We start from the raw sequence: 16,033 nt of genomic DNA on the forward strand, positions 1-16,033 counted from the left end.
AGAAGTTAGCTGAGACTGTACTCAAATTTGGCTTCGAGTCGATTCCTGCTTACTTCTTTCTGAATTAGATATTACGCTTGTGACTATTAGAACGCAGAATTTGATCTCTAGTTCCAATTCCCGCCTGAGTGTTTGAAACTGTTTACCGTTATGTTGAAACTGTTCACCATTATGTTGCGGCACACTGCTATTCAACAGGGACGCACAGTGAGGTTTCACGTGAAATATAACACTGGCCAATAACATTATACCACACATTCTACATGGCAAAGTTTCTTCATTTGTGTCGACCACATTCTTTCACCTAATTTTATTCCTTAAAGAACATTTTGGCGACAAATCTTTGGTTTCAAACTAAGCGAACTGTTTCCAAGTTCTACATACGTTACCACAAAACGGTGCCGAAATCCCACATATAAGTTTTATTAAGCATCTCAAATAATTTTTTTAGTTCAATTCTGTTTATACCCAACTGCAGATTTTTAACTCACCATGACTCATCGTTCGCCACGTTAGCTAGCCATTATCACCTTTTTTTGGTTATTTAGCTATTTTATAATTCTCTTCAATTATCTTCTTTATAAAATGAACAAAAATATACTTCCTAGCAATATTCTTCTAATATTTTTCGTTTCTGTCTTTTCAAATAATTTTGCAGAAATTATTGGAAAAATTATTGAGTGCTCTGCAAGAAATCTTTTGAACTCAAAATTCCGAAAAAAAGTTAATTGCCCTAGACGAACTGGGACGGTTATCTGCTAAGATCTTGCAAGATTCTTGCAAATAACGGTTATCTGCTAAGATCTTGTAAGAGTCTTGCAAATAACGGTTATCTGCTAAGAGACAAGATTGCAACGGTTATCTGTTAAGACTCTTACAAGATTCTTAGCAGATAAACGTCTTAAATAATTTATCCGGAATTTCAGAGATTTTGAGAGAAATTTATGATTTGTACAAAGTTCGATAGTTCCTGACTTGGAGCATCATAAAGAAACTTAGTTTCTTTAAAACTTGTTTTACATGGTTTTTACATTCCCCTATTTTGGTACTTTTGAAGACATTTTTTTTCTCTTAGATTTTCATTGATGAACCTAGCTAGTTAATATTTAACAGAGACGACTCGATCAATGTGACAAGAAAACATAGCTGAATATACTGTTTATGAAAAAAACTATGAAATCAAATTTTTGGTGCAAATTATTTGTAATTAAATGTTTTTAATTGTTGTAATTATGATTCTCAACACAAAGAGTGGCGCAGGCGAATTTCTCAATACTTTTTTTCTTTTTAATTTAGAGATAAACAACGGTATTTCAGTTGCGAACAATTTTTAGTACCACCCAAGATGAAATTGGATGCGAAAACAAACAAAATAGAAATCTAAAAAGTGACGACAGATGAAACTATTTTTAAGTATTCAAAACTCTTCAAATAAACATCCCGTCTTTTGTTCAATTGATGAAAGTAGCCTTACTATTTTAGTTTTGTAATTTTGATGAAGAAATTTACATCAAAATATTGTTTTTAATGAGGCTGTTAAATCAAGTTTGTGGGGTAAAGTGGATCAAAATGAAATTCGGACGTTTCGTTCATATATAAATGGTAGAAATTGCGCCTAGAACTACACTAAGTGATCGCGGAAGTAAGCTCCGTTAATAGCCATTCATTGTTTTTGAAAGCAACAGCAATATCAAAACCACAAAACAGGTCTGCCAAAAAAAATTGTTTCGAATTATTTTTTTTCTCTGTTCATTTTCTTATCAAGATTTGGCTCTTTTTATGATGTAGTCAAACTAACTCCACTTTTTTTGTGTAGGTAAAAATTTTGCTTTGAGATGCAGTGAGTTTTCTGCTGTTAACAGATTCACATAACATCGAATCGAACCTCAGCTGCGAAAGTCCGTAATTTTTTTTAGTAGTTAATTGTTTTGATTGATGTAGCCATGATTGGTAACACAAAAAGAGGCGTAGGAAAAACTCGAAGTAGATTTCTTTTACACATTTAGAGATGAAAACCGGTATTTCACTTGCGGAAAATTTTCAATTCCGTTCAAGATGAAGTTTTGATGCAAATATAATCAAAATAGAGTTCTAAAATGTGAAGAGACACAAAAGTCTTCATTAAGTATTCAAAACTCTTCAAATAAACATCCCGTCTTTTGTTCAATTGATGAAAGTAGCCTTACTATTTTAGTTTTGTAATTTTGATGAAGAAATTTACATCAAAATATTGTTTTTAATGAGGCTGTTAAATCAAGTTTGTGGGGTAAACTGGATCAAAACGAAATTCGGACGTTTCGTTCATATATAAATGGTAGAAATTGCGCCTAGAACTACACTAAGTGATCGCGGAAGTAAGCTCCGTTAATAGGCATTCATTGTTTTTGAAAGCAACAGCAATATCAAAACCACAAAACAGGTCTGCCAAAAAAAATTGTTTCGAATTATTTTTTTTCTCTGTTCATTTTCTTATCAAGATTTGGCGCTTTTTATTATGTAGTCAAACTAACTCCACTTTTTTTGCGTAGGTAAAAATTTTGCTTTGAGATGCAGTGAGTTTTCTGCTGTTAACAGATTCACATAACATCGAATCGAACCTCAGCTGCGAAAGTCCGTAATTTTTTTTAGTAGTTAATTGTTTTGATTGATGTAGCCATGATTGGTAACACAAAAAGAGGCGTAGGAAAAACTCGAAGTAGATTTCTTTTACACATTTAGAGATGAAAACCGGTATTTCACTTGCGGAAAATTTTCAATTCCGTTCAAGATGAAGTTTTGATGCAAAAATAATCAAAATAGAGTTCTAAAATGTGAAGAGACACAAAAGTCTTCATTAAGTATTCAAAACTCTTCAAATAAACATCCCGTCTTTTGTTCAATTGATGAAAGTAGCCTTACTATTTTAGTTTTGTAATTTTGATGAAGAAATTTACATCAAAATATTGTTTTTAATGAGGCTGTTAAATCAAGTTTGTGGGGTAAAGTGGATCAAAACAAAATTCGGACGTTTCGTTCATATATAAATGGTAGAAATTGCGCCTAGAACTACACTAAATGATCGCGGAAGTAAGCTCCGTTAATAGCCATTCATTGTTTTTGAAAGCAACAGCAATATCAAAACCACAAAACAGGTCTGCCAAAAAAAATTGTTTTGAATTTTTTTTTCTATGTGCATTTTCTTATCAAGATTTGGCGCTTTTTATTGTGTAGTCAAACTAACTCTATTTTTTTGCGTAGGTAAAAATTTTGCTTTGAGATGCAGTGAGTTTTCTGCTGTTAACAGATTCACATAACATCGAATCGAACCTCAGCTGCGAAAGTCCGTAATTTTTTTAGTAGTTAATTGTTTTAATTGATGTAGCCATGATTGGTAACACAAAAAGAGGCGGAGGAAAAACTCGAAGTAGATTTCTTTTACCAATTTAGAGAAGAAAACCGGTATTTCACTAGCGGAAAATTTTCAATTCCGTTCAAGATGAAGTTTTGATGCAAAAATAATCAAAATAGGGTTCTAAAAACTGAACAGACACAAAAGTCTTCTTTAAGTATTCAAAACTCTTCAAATAAGCATCTCGTCTTTTGTTCAATTGATGAAAGTAGCCTTACTAGTTTGGTTTTGTAATTTTGACGTAGAAATTTACATCGGTATATTGTTTTTAATGAGGCTGTTAAATCAGGTTTATGGGGTAAAGTGGATCAAAACGAAATTCGGACGTTTCGTTCATACATAAATGGTAGAAATTGCACCTAGAACTACGCTAAATCATCGCGGAAGTAAGCTCCGTTAATAGCTTTTCATTGTTTTTGAAAGCAACAGCAATATCAAAACCACAAAACAGGTCTGCCAAAAAAAATTGTTTCGAAATATTTTTTTTCTCTGTGCATTTTCTTATCAAGATTTGGCGCTTTTTATGGTGTAGTCAAACTAACTCTATTTTTTTGCGTAGGTAAAAATTTTGCTTTGAGATGCAGTGAGTTTTCTGCTGTTAACAGATTCACATAACATCGAATCGAACCTCAGCTGCGAAAGTCCGTAATTTTTTTAGTAGTTAATTGTTTTAATTGATGTAGCCATGATTGGTAACACAAAAAGAGGCGGAGGAAAAACTCGAAGTAGATTTCTTTTACCAATTTAGAGAAGAAAACCGGTATTTCACTAGCGGAAAATTTTCAATTCCGTTCAAGATGAAGTTTTGATGCAAAAATAATCAAAATAGGGTTCTAAAAAGTGAACAGACACAAAAGTCTTCTTTAAGTATTCAAAACTCTTCAAATAAGCATCTCGTCTTTTGTTCAATTGATGAAAGTAGCCTTACTAGTTTGGTTTTGTAATTTTGACGTAGAAATTTACATCGGTATATTGTTTTTAATGAGGCTGTTAAATCAGGTTTATGGGGTAAAGTGGATCAAAACGAAATTTGGACGTTTCGTTCAAACATAAATGGTAGAAATTGCACCTAGAACTACGATAAATCATCACGGAAGTAAGCTCCGTTAATAGCCTTTCATTGTTTTTGAAAGCAACAGCAATATCAAAACCACAAAACAGGTCTGCCAAAAAAAATTGTTTCGAAATATTTTTTTTCTCTGTGCATTTTCTTATCAAGATTTGGCGCTTATTATGGTGTAGTCAAACTAACTCTATTTTCTTGCGTAGGTAAAAATTTTGCTTTGAGATGCAGTGAGTTTTCTGCTGTTAACAGATTCACATAACATCGAATCGAACCTCAGCTGCGAAAGTCCGTAATTTTTTTTAGTAGTTAATTGTTTTAATTGATGTAGCCATGATTGGTAACACAAAAAGAGGCGGAGGAAAAACTCGAAGTAGATTTCTTTTACCAATTTAGAGAAGAAAACCGGTATTTCACTAGCGGAAAATTTTCAATTCCGTTCAAGATGAAGTTTTGATGCAAAAATAATCAAAATAGGGTTCTAAAAAGTGAACAGACACAAAAGTCTTCTTTAAGTATTCAAAACTCTTCAAATAAGCATCTCGTCTTTTGTTCAATTGATGAAAGTAGCCTTACTAGTTTGGTTTTGTAATTTTGACGTAGAAATTTACATCGGTATATTGTTTTTAATGAGGCTGTTAAATCAGGTTTATGGGGTAAAGTGGATCAAAACGAAATTCGGACGTTTCGTTCATACATAAATGATAGAAATTGCACCTAGAACTACGCTAAATCATCGCGGAGGTAAGTCCAGTTAACAGCCAATAATTGTTTTTGAAAGCAACAGCAATATCAAAACCACAAAACAGGTCTGCCAAAAAAAATTGTTTCGGATTATTTTTTTTTCTATATGCATTTTCTTATCAAGATTTGGCGCTTTTTATGGTGTAGTCAAACTAACTCCACTTTTTTGCGTAGGTAAAAATTTTGCTTTGAGATGCAGTGAGTTTTCTGCAGTTGTTTTGGTACCCAGAAAAAGGGACAAAAAGAAAACATGAAATTAACTCATTTAATACTTAAAATTTGAAAATTTCTGTCGTTTTCTATTTTTCTCAATAAAAGAATTTCAAATGATAAATTAAATTGCGAATTAATTTTATTTGAATAATTTTTAACAGTTTGTTTTGTTTAGTTTCCGAAATTATACAAAATTTTTGATTTTTACCCAGTATAAAACAAAAGATTTTTTTTTTAAATAAAATTACAGTTATAATGACACTATCCATCAAGTTGATACAAGCTTTTTCTTGCCACCGCCGTGGAGCAGTGACCCATGCAACTTGCACATCCCGTTTCATTGGGTTTGAATCATCTTATTTGAGCTTTTTTTCAAAAAAAAAAACAAAAAAAGTGCAAACAAAAATTGAAAAAGCATGCAAAGTGTTTTTTTCCGTAAAACATTTTATTGTTTTTTTGCATTTTTTAGTACTACTATTTTGTTCTACCTTAGCACCGTGTGGCTACTGTTATTTGTTTGCACGATTAAACATATAAAAGAATAAATTTTTCATGAAATTACCCGAAATTTGCTTAGTTTTGTTTTAGACCAAGTTTCAAAACAAGCTCTGCTTTTTATGTGTTCCTCAGTAATAAAAAACGTTCTATACATCAAAATACTCCTCGTTAGATACGCTTTCAATATATTGGCACAATTTGTGCTTTTAAATTCAAAACTGTGACAATTTTTATGCTTTTTATGCAAAAAGTTTGTAAAAATTTGACTTTTTTCATGTGTTTTGCTTACTATTCACTTATTGTTTCTTCAAAAACATATGTTTTTGTATGCAAAATACTGAATTTGTTCTTGGCATTGATCCCAGATAAAAAAACAAACCACTTTTTGTGGTTTAGATACCTAACAAAGCCTCTGCACAATGTCAATTTTTATCGATTTTTCGAAAATTTTCGATTGATCAAAGTTTCTGATTTTAATAACTTTTTACCCAGAATAACTTGGGAAACTTTCTATAGCTCAAATTTTGCCTCATTTAATGGTCTTTACGTTTCGATTCTTGCTAAAGTAATTTAATCAAGGAATTGGATTTACCTTTTAATTTTTCTGGTGTAAAGACAAAAAAAAACCTTATCGAAGTTTCAAAAAAAGCTCTGCTTTTTTATGTGTTCCTCAGTAATAAATAACATTCTATATATCAAAATACTCCTCGTTAAATAAGCTTTCAATATATTGGCACAGTTTGTGCTTTTGAACTCAAAACTGTGACAATTTTTATGCTTTTTATGCAAAAAGTTCGTAAAAATTTGACTTTTTTCATGTGTTTTGCTTACTATTCACTTATTAATTCGTCAAAAACATATGTTTTTGTATGCAAAATACTGGATTTGTTCTTGGCATTGATCCCAGATAAAAAAACAAACCACTTTTTGTGGTTTAGATACCTAACAAAGCCTCTGCACAATGTCAATTTTTATCGATTTTTCGAAAATTTTCGATTGATCAAAGTTTCTGATTTTAATAACTTTTTACCCAGAATGACTTGGGAAACTTTTTATAGCTCAAATTTTGCCTCATTTAATGGTCTTTACGTTTCAATTCTTGCTAAAGTAATTTAATTGAGGAATCGGATTTATTTTTTAACTTTTCTGGTGTAAACCCAAAAACACCATATTTTGCACTGAGCGTCAAAAAAAATTTTTTTTCCCTGGCAGTTTACACTTTATTTATATGTCTGGAATTGAAGCCTGGCTCATGCTGGTTTCAAAACACTTTCATTTTCTCAAATCCGTTCAGTAGTTATTGAGAAAAAGTGCTTTTTGTTTTGCATACTCGGCTACTTAGCTATTGCAGATGTATGCCAACCTGTGATGCCAACCTGTGATGCCAACTTGTTCTCTTTTTTTAAGCATGTTCCTGGCTCTATTTCGAAATTTCATATACTTTTTCTTAATCTCCTTGATCAGAGCTTTCAATTGATATAAAATACATATGACTAAATTTTCGTGTTGAGTTTGCAGGTATGCACTTCAGTATTACATGTGAAAAATTCGTTCACCGTGCGCGTGGACGGTAACGTGACATGCTCAGCCCGGTACTCGAATCCGAGAGGGGTACTACTCGAGTGCGTTATTGCAAACTCATCACAGTTGAAAGTGAAATTCAAACGAAAGTTTCAGATTACTACAGTGACCATCTAGCGAGTGGGGGTAGAGAAGTATTAGCAGTTAACGGCGGCGGCGGCACAGTGCAAGTGCAGAGAGGTCGTAGCAGAGGATGTAGTAGTAGTAGAGTCTGGAGATGTTGTAGTAGTAGTTGTAGAGGCTGGAGATGGCCGTAGAGGCTGGAGTTTGGCTCCGTAGACAGTTCCAAGGGCGCATACTGTGTATCGATCGTGCAGGGGGGTTTCTCGGCCTGGTTGATTGAATTTCTCGCTTAGTCAGATGTTTCGGAGATGAGTTAACTATTTCAGATAGCGCGTTTATGGCTGTTATGAATTTGAATTGTTTGAGTTCGTTTGCTGTTCAAAGTGAACCAAATTGATATCCCAGACTACCAGTACTATTTAGGTTGTAATGCAAGAAGATTGGTCCGCTTAACTTTCATAGAAAAAAAGTTCGTATTTCAATCGGAAATATCGACTTTTTCGCTTATTTTATTTTAAAAAATAGTTAAATTTTATCGGATCTTAGAGTTGTTTAAAGTGAACCAAATTGTTATCCCAGACTACCAGTACTATTTAGGTTGTAATGCAAAAGGATTGGTCCGCCTAACTTTCATAGAAAAAAAGTTCGTATTTCAATCGGAAATATCGACTTTTTCGCTTATTTTATTTTAAAAAATAGTTAAATTTTATCGGATCTTAGAGTTGTTTAAAGTGAACCAAATTGATATCCCAGACTACCAGTACTATTTAGGTTGTAATGCAAAAAGATTGGTCCGCCTAACTTTCATAGAAAAAAAGTTCGTATTTCAATCGGAAATATCGACTTTTTCGCTTATTATATTATTATTATATATTATATTATTATATCCTTTCTTGCGACTCAGTCAATCAAGGTGCTTTATTTTATTATTGTTTTAGCTTCTTTATGATGTATGTTGATGTTTAGTTTGGTCTCAGATTTATTCAGAAAAAAAAGAGCCAAAAAAACTGGTACCTTTTTAGAAAACCTATAAAAAAATCGAAATCGATTTATAGGATTCTAATTGGTACACATAGTTACTGAGCTCACGAACCTTGCTTGCTGAGACAATGTTTTATGTGTTATATGTTGTTTAAGCCCCTTATGGGCGTTTTGAAGTATGTTTGGGGGTCATTTTTTACGTTTTAGAAAGCTTTTTATAGCTATGTTGGTCTTGCAAGAGCGTTGGTTTTCTGTCTGGAACCTTTCTGGAGCGACGGATGCCTGGCAGGAGTCTTACAAAGTCAACGGTTATCTGGTAAGAGTCTTGTAAGAGCCCTTACAAGATGATGCATAATCATACAAGAGTCTTGCAAGAGTCTTGCAAGATCTTAGCAGATAACCGTCCCAATTTGGCTAGGGTGGTTGACACATGCGGTTGAGTTTTCATTGCTTTCTTTTGATGAATCAGTTTAATTACATAGCATTATTAAACTTCAGTTTAATATCACAGAAAAGGCAATTCTCTGGTAAACTCATATTTCATTGATCACTCAAAAAATTTTAAAGTCAACAGAAAAATTTCATCGTTGAATTGATGCAAATTCTTTAGAACACCGTATAGGCTCAAACTTCACGTAGTTTGTGTTTTTGTTGGATGCATCAGGAATTTCAGTTAATATAGATCAAAATTTTTTTTATCTGAAGTTGCAAAAGTAAAAAGTTTTACAAATCTTTTGGGAGCATGCTTTCTTGCTTCAAACTCATAGTCTGGCGCAAAAATCAGTCCAAACAAAACCAATACATCAAAAACCTATAAAATTCAGAAAAACTTTATCTTCGACAATAAAACTTGCAAAGGTTGATGGGACTAAACAATTGGATAATTACAACCCCGTAAGCTTAGCAATTTTAAGCGTTGATTTTTGTAAGATCAACGCTAATTTGAACGCTGATTTTCGGAAGATCCTTGGAATGATGAGAACAACTCATCGTCAACGAAAACACACAACTGTTCCTCAATCGTTCATACATTCTCTTTAATTCTCCCCTGGTGGGAATTGTTCTAGCAATCTGCAGGGTGGGAGTTGGAACCGTATCGCGCTCTCCGCCTAGTTTCTCCAAACCGGGAAAAGCGATCACTAATCGGTTTCGTTTAATGTAAGCAAAGTCTTCAGACGATTTCAACGTAAGCTAATTTTCTACGCACACTGCATGCCAACTTTTTTGCCAGTTTTATGAAAATTCACTTTTTTCGAGTTCAAGGCCGTTTTTTCCGAAAAAGCGCAAAAAACATGAAAGGATTGTTCCCATCTTCTCGGGACAGAAAGATTGGTGCCTCTATTTGCCCATTTTGGACTGCATGCAAAGATTTGACCAGTTCTTATGGGTGCAAGTTGAGAAAACGCTTCTGTCCGAAGTTGATGTAAGAGTCAGATTATACTACTAAGCCTGAAAGACCATTACCAAGCCGACTCCATGAGAATACTAATTTTAAGTGCGCGCGACCAACAAACGGCGCGACCATCATGTAAAATCAACCTTCGAAACGCCCCAATTAAGTAATATCTACTCCTGGAAATGCCAAATTTATGTTTTTTTACAGGCCTCTAAATGCCAAATTACAAAAAATTCAAGTATGGAAGCGCTAAATAATGTGGTATCAAAACAAAAAATGCATATTGCTTTCAGTTCTGCGTGTTTAGCGTAGATTTTATCACTTCATTGAGTTTTACTTGTTTTTGTTCCAACCCCAACTTATGTGGGGAGGGAAGAACTAAAAACTCAAGTGGTTTTTTTGTTCAGAAAAGTTTGGCCGATCGAGGTAAGCATCGTAGACAGTTGTGAGTGGTATCACTAAAAAGTCCATACAACCTAAAGCTTGGAATTAAAAAAATTTTTAAATTCCATTTTTAAAATCAAGTCATCGAGTTTTCAATTTTGGGAATATTCGACAGTCTTTATTAACGTTTTCAGTAACTTTTGCTAAAATTGGCACAATTTTGCATATGTTATTTAAAATAAATTAAGATTTTAATTGATAGAGCGTTATTGTTGCAGTTGAAGACAGAAGAGCGTTGCCTGATTGTTTGATTCAAGTTCTTTTGGCTAAAAATTTTGGTTAATTTTTCAAAATTCAGATTTTTTCAACAAAAATTGCGCAAAATATGCTTTTTTTGGTACACTTTGTTCAAACTTGCCAAAATGGAGACCTAGAAACCGCTGACACAATCTCTTTAAATTCTCAGAGACAGCTCGTTGAAACTCGGCGCTCTATAAACGTCTTCTGGAATTAAAAATTTGCCGTTATTTTACAAACTCACCTCGATAATTAAACAAAATTTATCATTGCTTTTTTGAATTCCTGAAGTATTTCACTCAAAAATTGGTCTAATTCGCAAACAATTGGAACAATTGGGCGGTTTCTTGACCGCCATTGAAATATTTTAATCTTTTAAGTGAAAAGTGTAATGTTAAATTGGCTGGGACATTGTTTTCGTGCAAGTTTTTTAGTGCAAATTTTTTGTGCAACTGTTTTGTTTTTGACTGTTTTTGTCCGTATGAGTTGTTCGTTTTGTAGTCGTATGACAGATCGTCGATAATGAAAAACCTCAATCACTCTCTATTGAGGTAAAAAGGAATCTCTCATTGACTTCATTTGACGCATAATGTTTCTAATCAGTTTGACATTAATTCTTTTGAAAAAAGAAATGTTTCATTATACTTTGCCCTTTTGTCCTTGTTACCAAGTTGCATTAGGAAAAGCTGCATTAACAAAGGTCCCATTTTTTCTCTATTGAAGTAGAGGTTAATCTTCTGTAGTATAAGTTTTATCTGATGCCATTTTGATTTGGTTATTGATGGTTTTCAAAAAATGGACAACGAGTATTGGCCATAAATAATATTTGTTATTGTTTGATTTTTGACGCAGTTTTTTCGGGTGTTCGTTTTATGGCAGTCACAGGTCTCATCGGCCCTCTGAGGTAGATTGTTTTATTCATTTAGTAGTTTGCTGAACGATATGTTGATATGTTATTTTTTATCTCTTCTTATTTTCGTACACAAGCAAGTGAACAATGTAGATGAGGGGGCCAGAACCTAACGTGCGAACGAACGTTACCCATACCCCTTGTTTCGTTTTTTTATGGCTGACACCTCGACCCGGTTGGCGCGCGCATAGGGTGCTTGGATTTCGATATCGATTTCGAAGTCCATCATAAGATGTTAATGGAACACTGTATCATCCATTGATATTTTTCTATGAAATTGTAATGGTCCGTCAAGGGAATATAATAAGACCTCAACCCAGGAATATAAATAACGTTGTTTATAAAATCTTTAAAAATAGTTTCATTTTTTCTCTCATAATGCAGATTTTGAAATTTGGTAACTTGAACTTTGATCCTTCGGTGATTGGTAAACTTCAATTATTTAGGGTTGGAACAGTATGTGCAAAAAACACACATTCTTGTTCATCTTGTTTTTTATTCCCACCTTTCAAAATTATTGCGGATGACTTAAACATTGATTGCGTCTGTTTTGTTTTTCCATCACAGATTCAACTTTATTTTAAGAGATAGTTCTAGACAATTTGCATCAACGTATTTTACAATAGACCCTGGGCGAGACCGCACCTTTCAATTGGCTACTATTCTGTTTTCATCACATGGTTATGTAACATTTTTCCTTGGAATATTACTTCACTAAATAATGGAGAAAAGCACGCGCTCTATAAAAAGGCTCTTGTACAATTTGTCCTTTTCCAACGCGAGCATAGTACAAAATTCACAATACACAAATGTATGTTTGCATATTGTAATGCATATTGTTTAGCGAAAACACAAAAGAATACAACAGCAAAAATTTTAAGCCGCGTTACTGAAAAATTTTGACTCCGAGTGCGCAAAGCGTGTTTAACATCAAATTGCCTAATTCGCTTCTTTTCACATTTTAGATAATTTATGCGCTGTCTTATCAAAAACCGACTCAGCCGAGAGAACATTTCCCACTTTTCTGCAATTCAAATTTAGACACTGGACTTCGAAAAAGGAGGAAATTTATTTGTGTCTGGGAAAGGATTAAGTTGTGACAATCCATTAATCTCAATTTAGGGGTGGGAAATTGAAAAATTGAGGGTTCTTTTGTTCCTTGTGAATATGTAATTTTACCCGCTTCCCGTTCACCGCACGTGAACAAATTCCTTATTCGCCGCGTGAACAAATATTGTTGAATTTTTACTAGCTAATAGTTGTTGAACTGTTATTATGCCGGGAAGAAGTATATAAATTTCAGTAATGTTACATTTTTGTGACAGGATAATTCCCTGTAGTTAGCTATGCAAAAGACAGTTAGATATTCCCTTAGCGGCCTATTTGGATACATATTGGCCGGATTAAGTTCAAACCAAGCTGTCATTTTTACCTTTTTAACCTCTCTAGAAATAATCATTCGATCAGGACTTAAATCAATTCGATAATAACTGCCTGCTATTATTTATTTAGTCTGTCAGGAACTGATTATTTTTGACAGTTTTTTTTAGACAAACAATTTGCGTAATAATTATATTTCAGCTATATCTCAATTATGAACTTTTTTATGCAGATGAATAACTTTTCAAAAAGCATATTAAAAGCATCACTACACCTTTCTACAACCACTCATTTCAGTTTTTATTATTTAAACGATCTGTTAAAACTGAATTAATTTTGTTTCAGCTAGCAGTGTTGGTTTTACATAAATGATCACCACAAAAAATCAGTTGTTCTAAAAGCTAAACGTGTATGCACTTTTCAACGTTTGTACTTTTGACTGGCAATGTTTTCAGTTTCATTTGCTGCATGAAAAAAAACATTGTAACGTTCTCTAGCCAGTTGAATATAAATTACCAAAAGATTAACAAAAACTTGTAGTTATTATTCATCATAATCAATCAGTACATGTTGGTGCTTTATCGGTTGAAACGCTTTCATTCAACCTCGTTTTTTTTGGATAAGTTTACTGCGGTTCATTTATGTTCACCAACCTAATTTTGACCTTTATTTTTGCCAAGAATAATTATATTTTTTTATTTAAATTTCAACAGGCATCAAATAGACAATTTGCGCGTCAAATGATCAATCTTCCATTGCAAAGTTTATCGTCACTTTATTCACGCCCAAAAATTGATAATTAAAAATTAGCTCTCGTCGGATTCGAACCCTGTTCGATATCAACTTATTGTTATAATCGACGTCACAGCGCTATAACATGGAGGTCAAGGACAAGGAGGAACAAGAGGAATTGAAACGAGTTGATCATGTTGAGCGGATGTTAACTGACATCATCGAGACAATAGGTAGGCCACTTTTGGTTCCTCTAGAACCCTGATGTCAAAACCCTTTTACTATATAAATTTCTAACGGAGTTAATCAAAACATAGTTAATCAAAGCAATGTTGGGAAATTACAAGGCATGTATATGAAAATCAATATGCTGATACCTGCAATTTCAATTTGAACTTTGACCTTTGAAACGTTCGCTAGCTTTCAACTTTATGATATAGTCAGTCCCATAAAGTTGCAATGCAAGCGAACGTTCGAAAAACTCGGGGCATGCAAATTTGAATTGTTTAGCTAGATATATGCATGTTTAAATTTTGAACTTCGACCTTTGAAGCGATTGACAACGTTGCAACTTTGTGGGACTGACTATCTTAAATATACGTCTTGACGAGATATGTAAAATCTTGATATCCTTAACAAAATCTGAGATGTTTTGGCAAGTCCTTGTGAAGCTAAGTTTTCGTAATGTTTTCACCTGATGGAAACAAGTCTTGCTAAAATTTTGGGTAAACACTCTCTTGAAAGGCATTTACTTTTCTTGAAATTTGGCATCCATTTGGACCCTTTCTTATCAAGAAACTTGAAGGTCCGGTTTACTGGGAAGCGACATCGCACTACATCGTACTCGAAAAAAGTTACAATTTAAAAGTTTTTTCGGCGCTGGGTTGCGGTTAGAAATTGAGCACATGCAATTGAAAAGCAAATTTACTAAAATATGAAAACTCTGATTTGGTTGTTGAAAACTCTGGAATCTTGGTTTCAACGTACGCAAATGATTTGGCAAATCAATTTTGAAAAGCAGAAAACAATAACAGACAATGTTGTTGCCGGAAAAGTAAAAATCCCATTCCAAACAACATGGTCTTCGGTATTGCTGACGCATGAGAAAAAACCGGTATAATTTTTTTTAATATTTGCAACCCAACAGAAAGTGTCGATTTTCTACAAAATTCCGCACATTGGAGGTGTAACGTGTCCCATAAAGTTGAATTAATCATACGTGTCAACCACGGTCCAGCGTTCAAAAGTCAAAATTCAAACTTCAATTTTTCATGTAGACAAGGCGGCTCATTAATGTGCGTTCGCACATGATGTTCCGACCCGAGCTCATCTACATTTTTGACTTAATTGCCAACCAAATGAAGAGATAACAAAAATAGATGTTTGAATTTTAAAAAATTGCTACATTTTAAGTTAATTAAACACACTAAAATCTGCCTCGATGAAATATTAATCATAGGTTTCATTCATGTGACATCAATAACTCATCAAAATAAGTCGTATGGCAAAGAAAAATACATCAAAACCACGAAATTTTTGAGAAAACCCATAGTATCACTTCAAAAAATTCTACAGCTTTCAACGGAAGGCATTTAATACGCTAAATTATGCCTAGATGATGTGACGACTAGGATGTTTGTCATTCAAAATTTATCAATAAGACATTACAACAAATCATTGACTATGAAAACAACAACAAAAACAGGCAAAATCCAAAAGTTCGGTAGAAAATTGAGAGAAGAAAGTGTCGAAGCTATTTAAACCAAAAGCTTTTTCCTCTGAAAACTTTTTCAAAGATCCATTCAACGTCTTCACTAAGCCAATGGGAGCTATCAAAATTAGGATAATGTAATACGATTTCATAAGGAACCAAAATTACTAAAAAAAATCCAAAAATTATAAAAATTATGAAAACTCGTGCACCGAAGACAAAAAACCAATAGTTAGAAGACAAAACCGGTAACTAGATAAATTGTTGCTGATGTAGAAAAAAAACGGTTCAGTCATTACCGAGACTGACTTACAATCCACAAAAATAAGCTTAAGATTGATTTATGTTCAAAAAAATTAAAAAAAATATTTTTAAAGTCTTAACAGCCATTAAACTCAAAAGCTTTCATAGGAATTCAATGAATACGCTCAGCTAAGCCACGATTTGAATACAAGGATGTTGATGGTGCCTAGATAATTGATTAGACATCACAATATGTCTTATGATTATGAAAAAAAACAACAGATACAGGCAAAAACCAAAATTTCTTTAGAAAAATGGGAGAAGAAAGTGTTGAAGCCATTTGAACCATATTTTTTTCTCAGAAAGTTTTATCTATGATCCTTTGGACGTTTTCACTAAAGAAAGATGTAGCCATCAATATTAGGATGACGTGATAAGATTTCAAATTG

General features: G+C 33.3%; 1 protein-coding gene across 2 annotated transcripts in view; it reads left to right on the forward strand.

Moving 5' to 3' along the window:
- The first annotated feature begins 277 nt into the window (after nucleotides 1–277).
- Nucleotides 278–16,033, forward strand: part of LOC142337783 (solute carrier family 22 member 13-like) — a 38,120-nt gene continuing 22,364 nt past the window's right edge. Inside the window, exons 1-2 of one of the 2 annotated variants that reach the window (XM_075387298.1) lie at nucleotides 278–511; nucleotides 13,612–13,863. In XM_075387298.1, coding sequence (XP_075243413.1) covers nucleotides 13,776–13,863 — 88 coding nt within the window. In that variant the 5' untranslated portion in view covers nucleotides 278–511; nucleotides 13,612–13,775. Of the gene's footprint in view, nucleotides 512–12,836; nucleotides 13,864–16,033 lie in introns of those variants that run through there. The other variant, XM_075387297.1, reaches the window with a different exon arrangement.

Source organism: Convolutriloba macropyga, chromosome 4 (genome assembly GCF_964194025.1).
Source record: "Convolutriloba macropyga chromosome 4, txConMacr16.3, whole genome shotgun sequence".
NCBI classification, from domain to species: Eukaryota; Metazoa; Xenacoelomorpha; order Acoela; family Convolutidae; genus Convolutriloba; species Convolutriloba macropyga.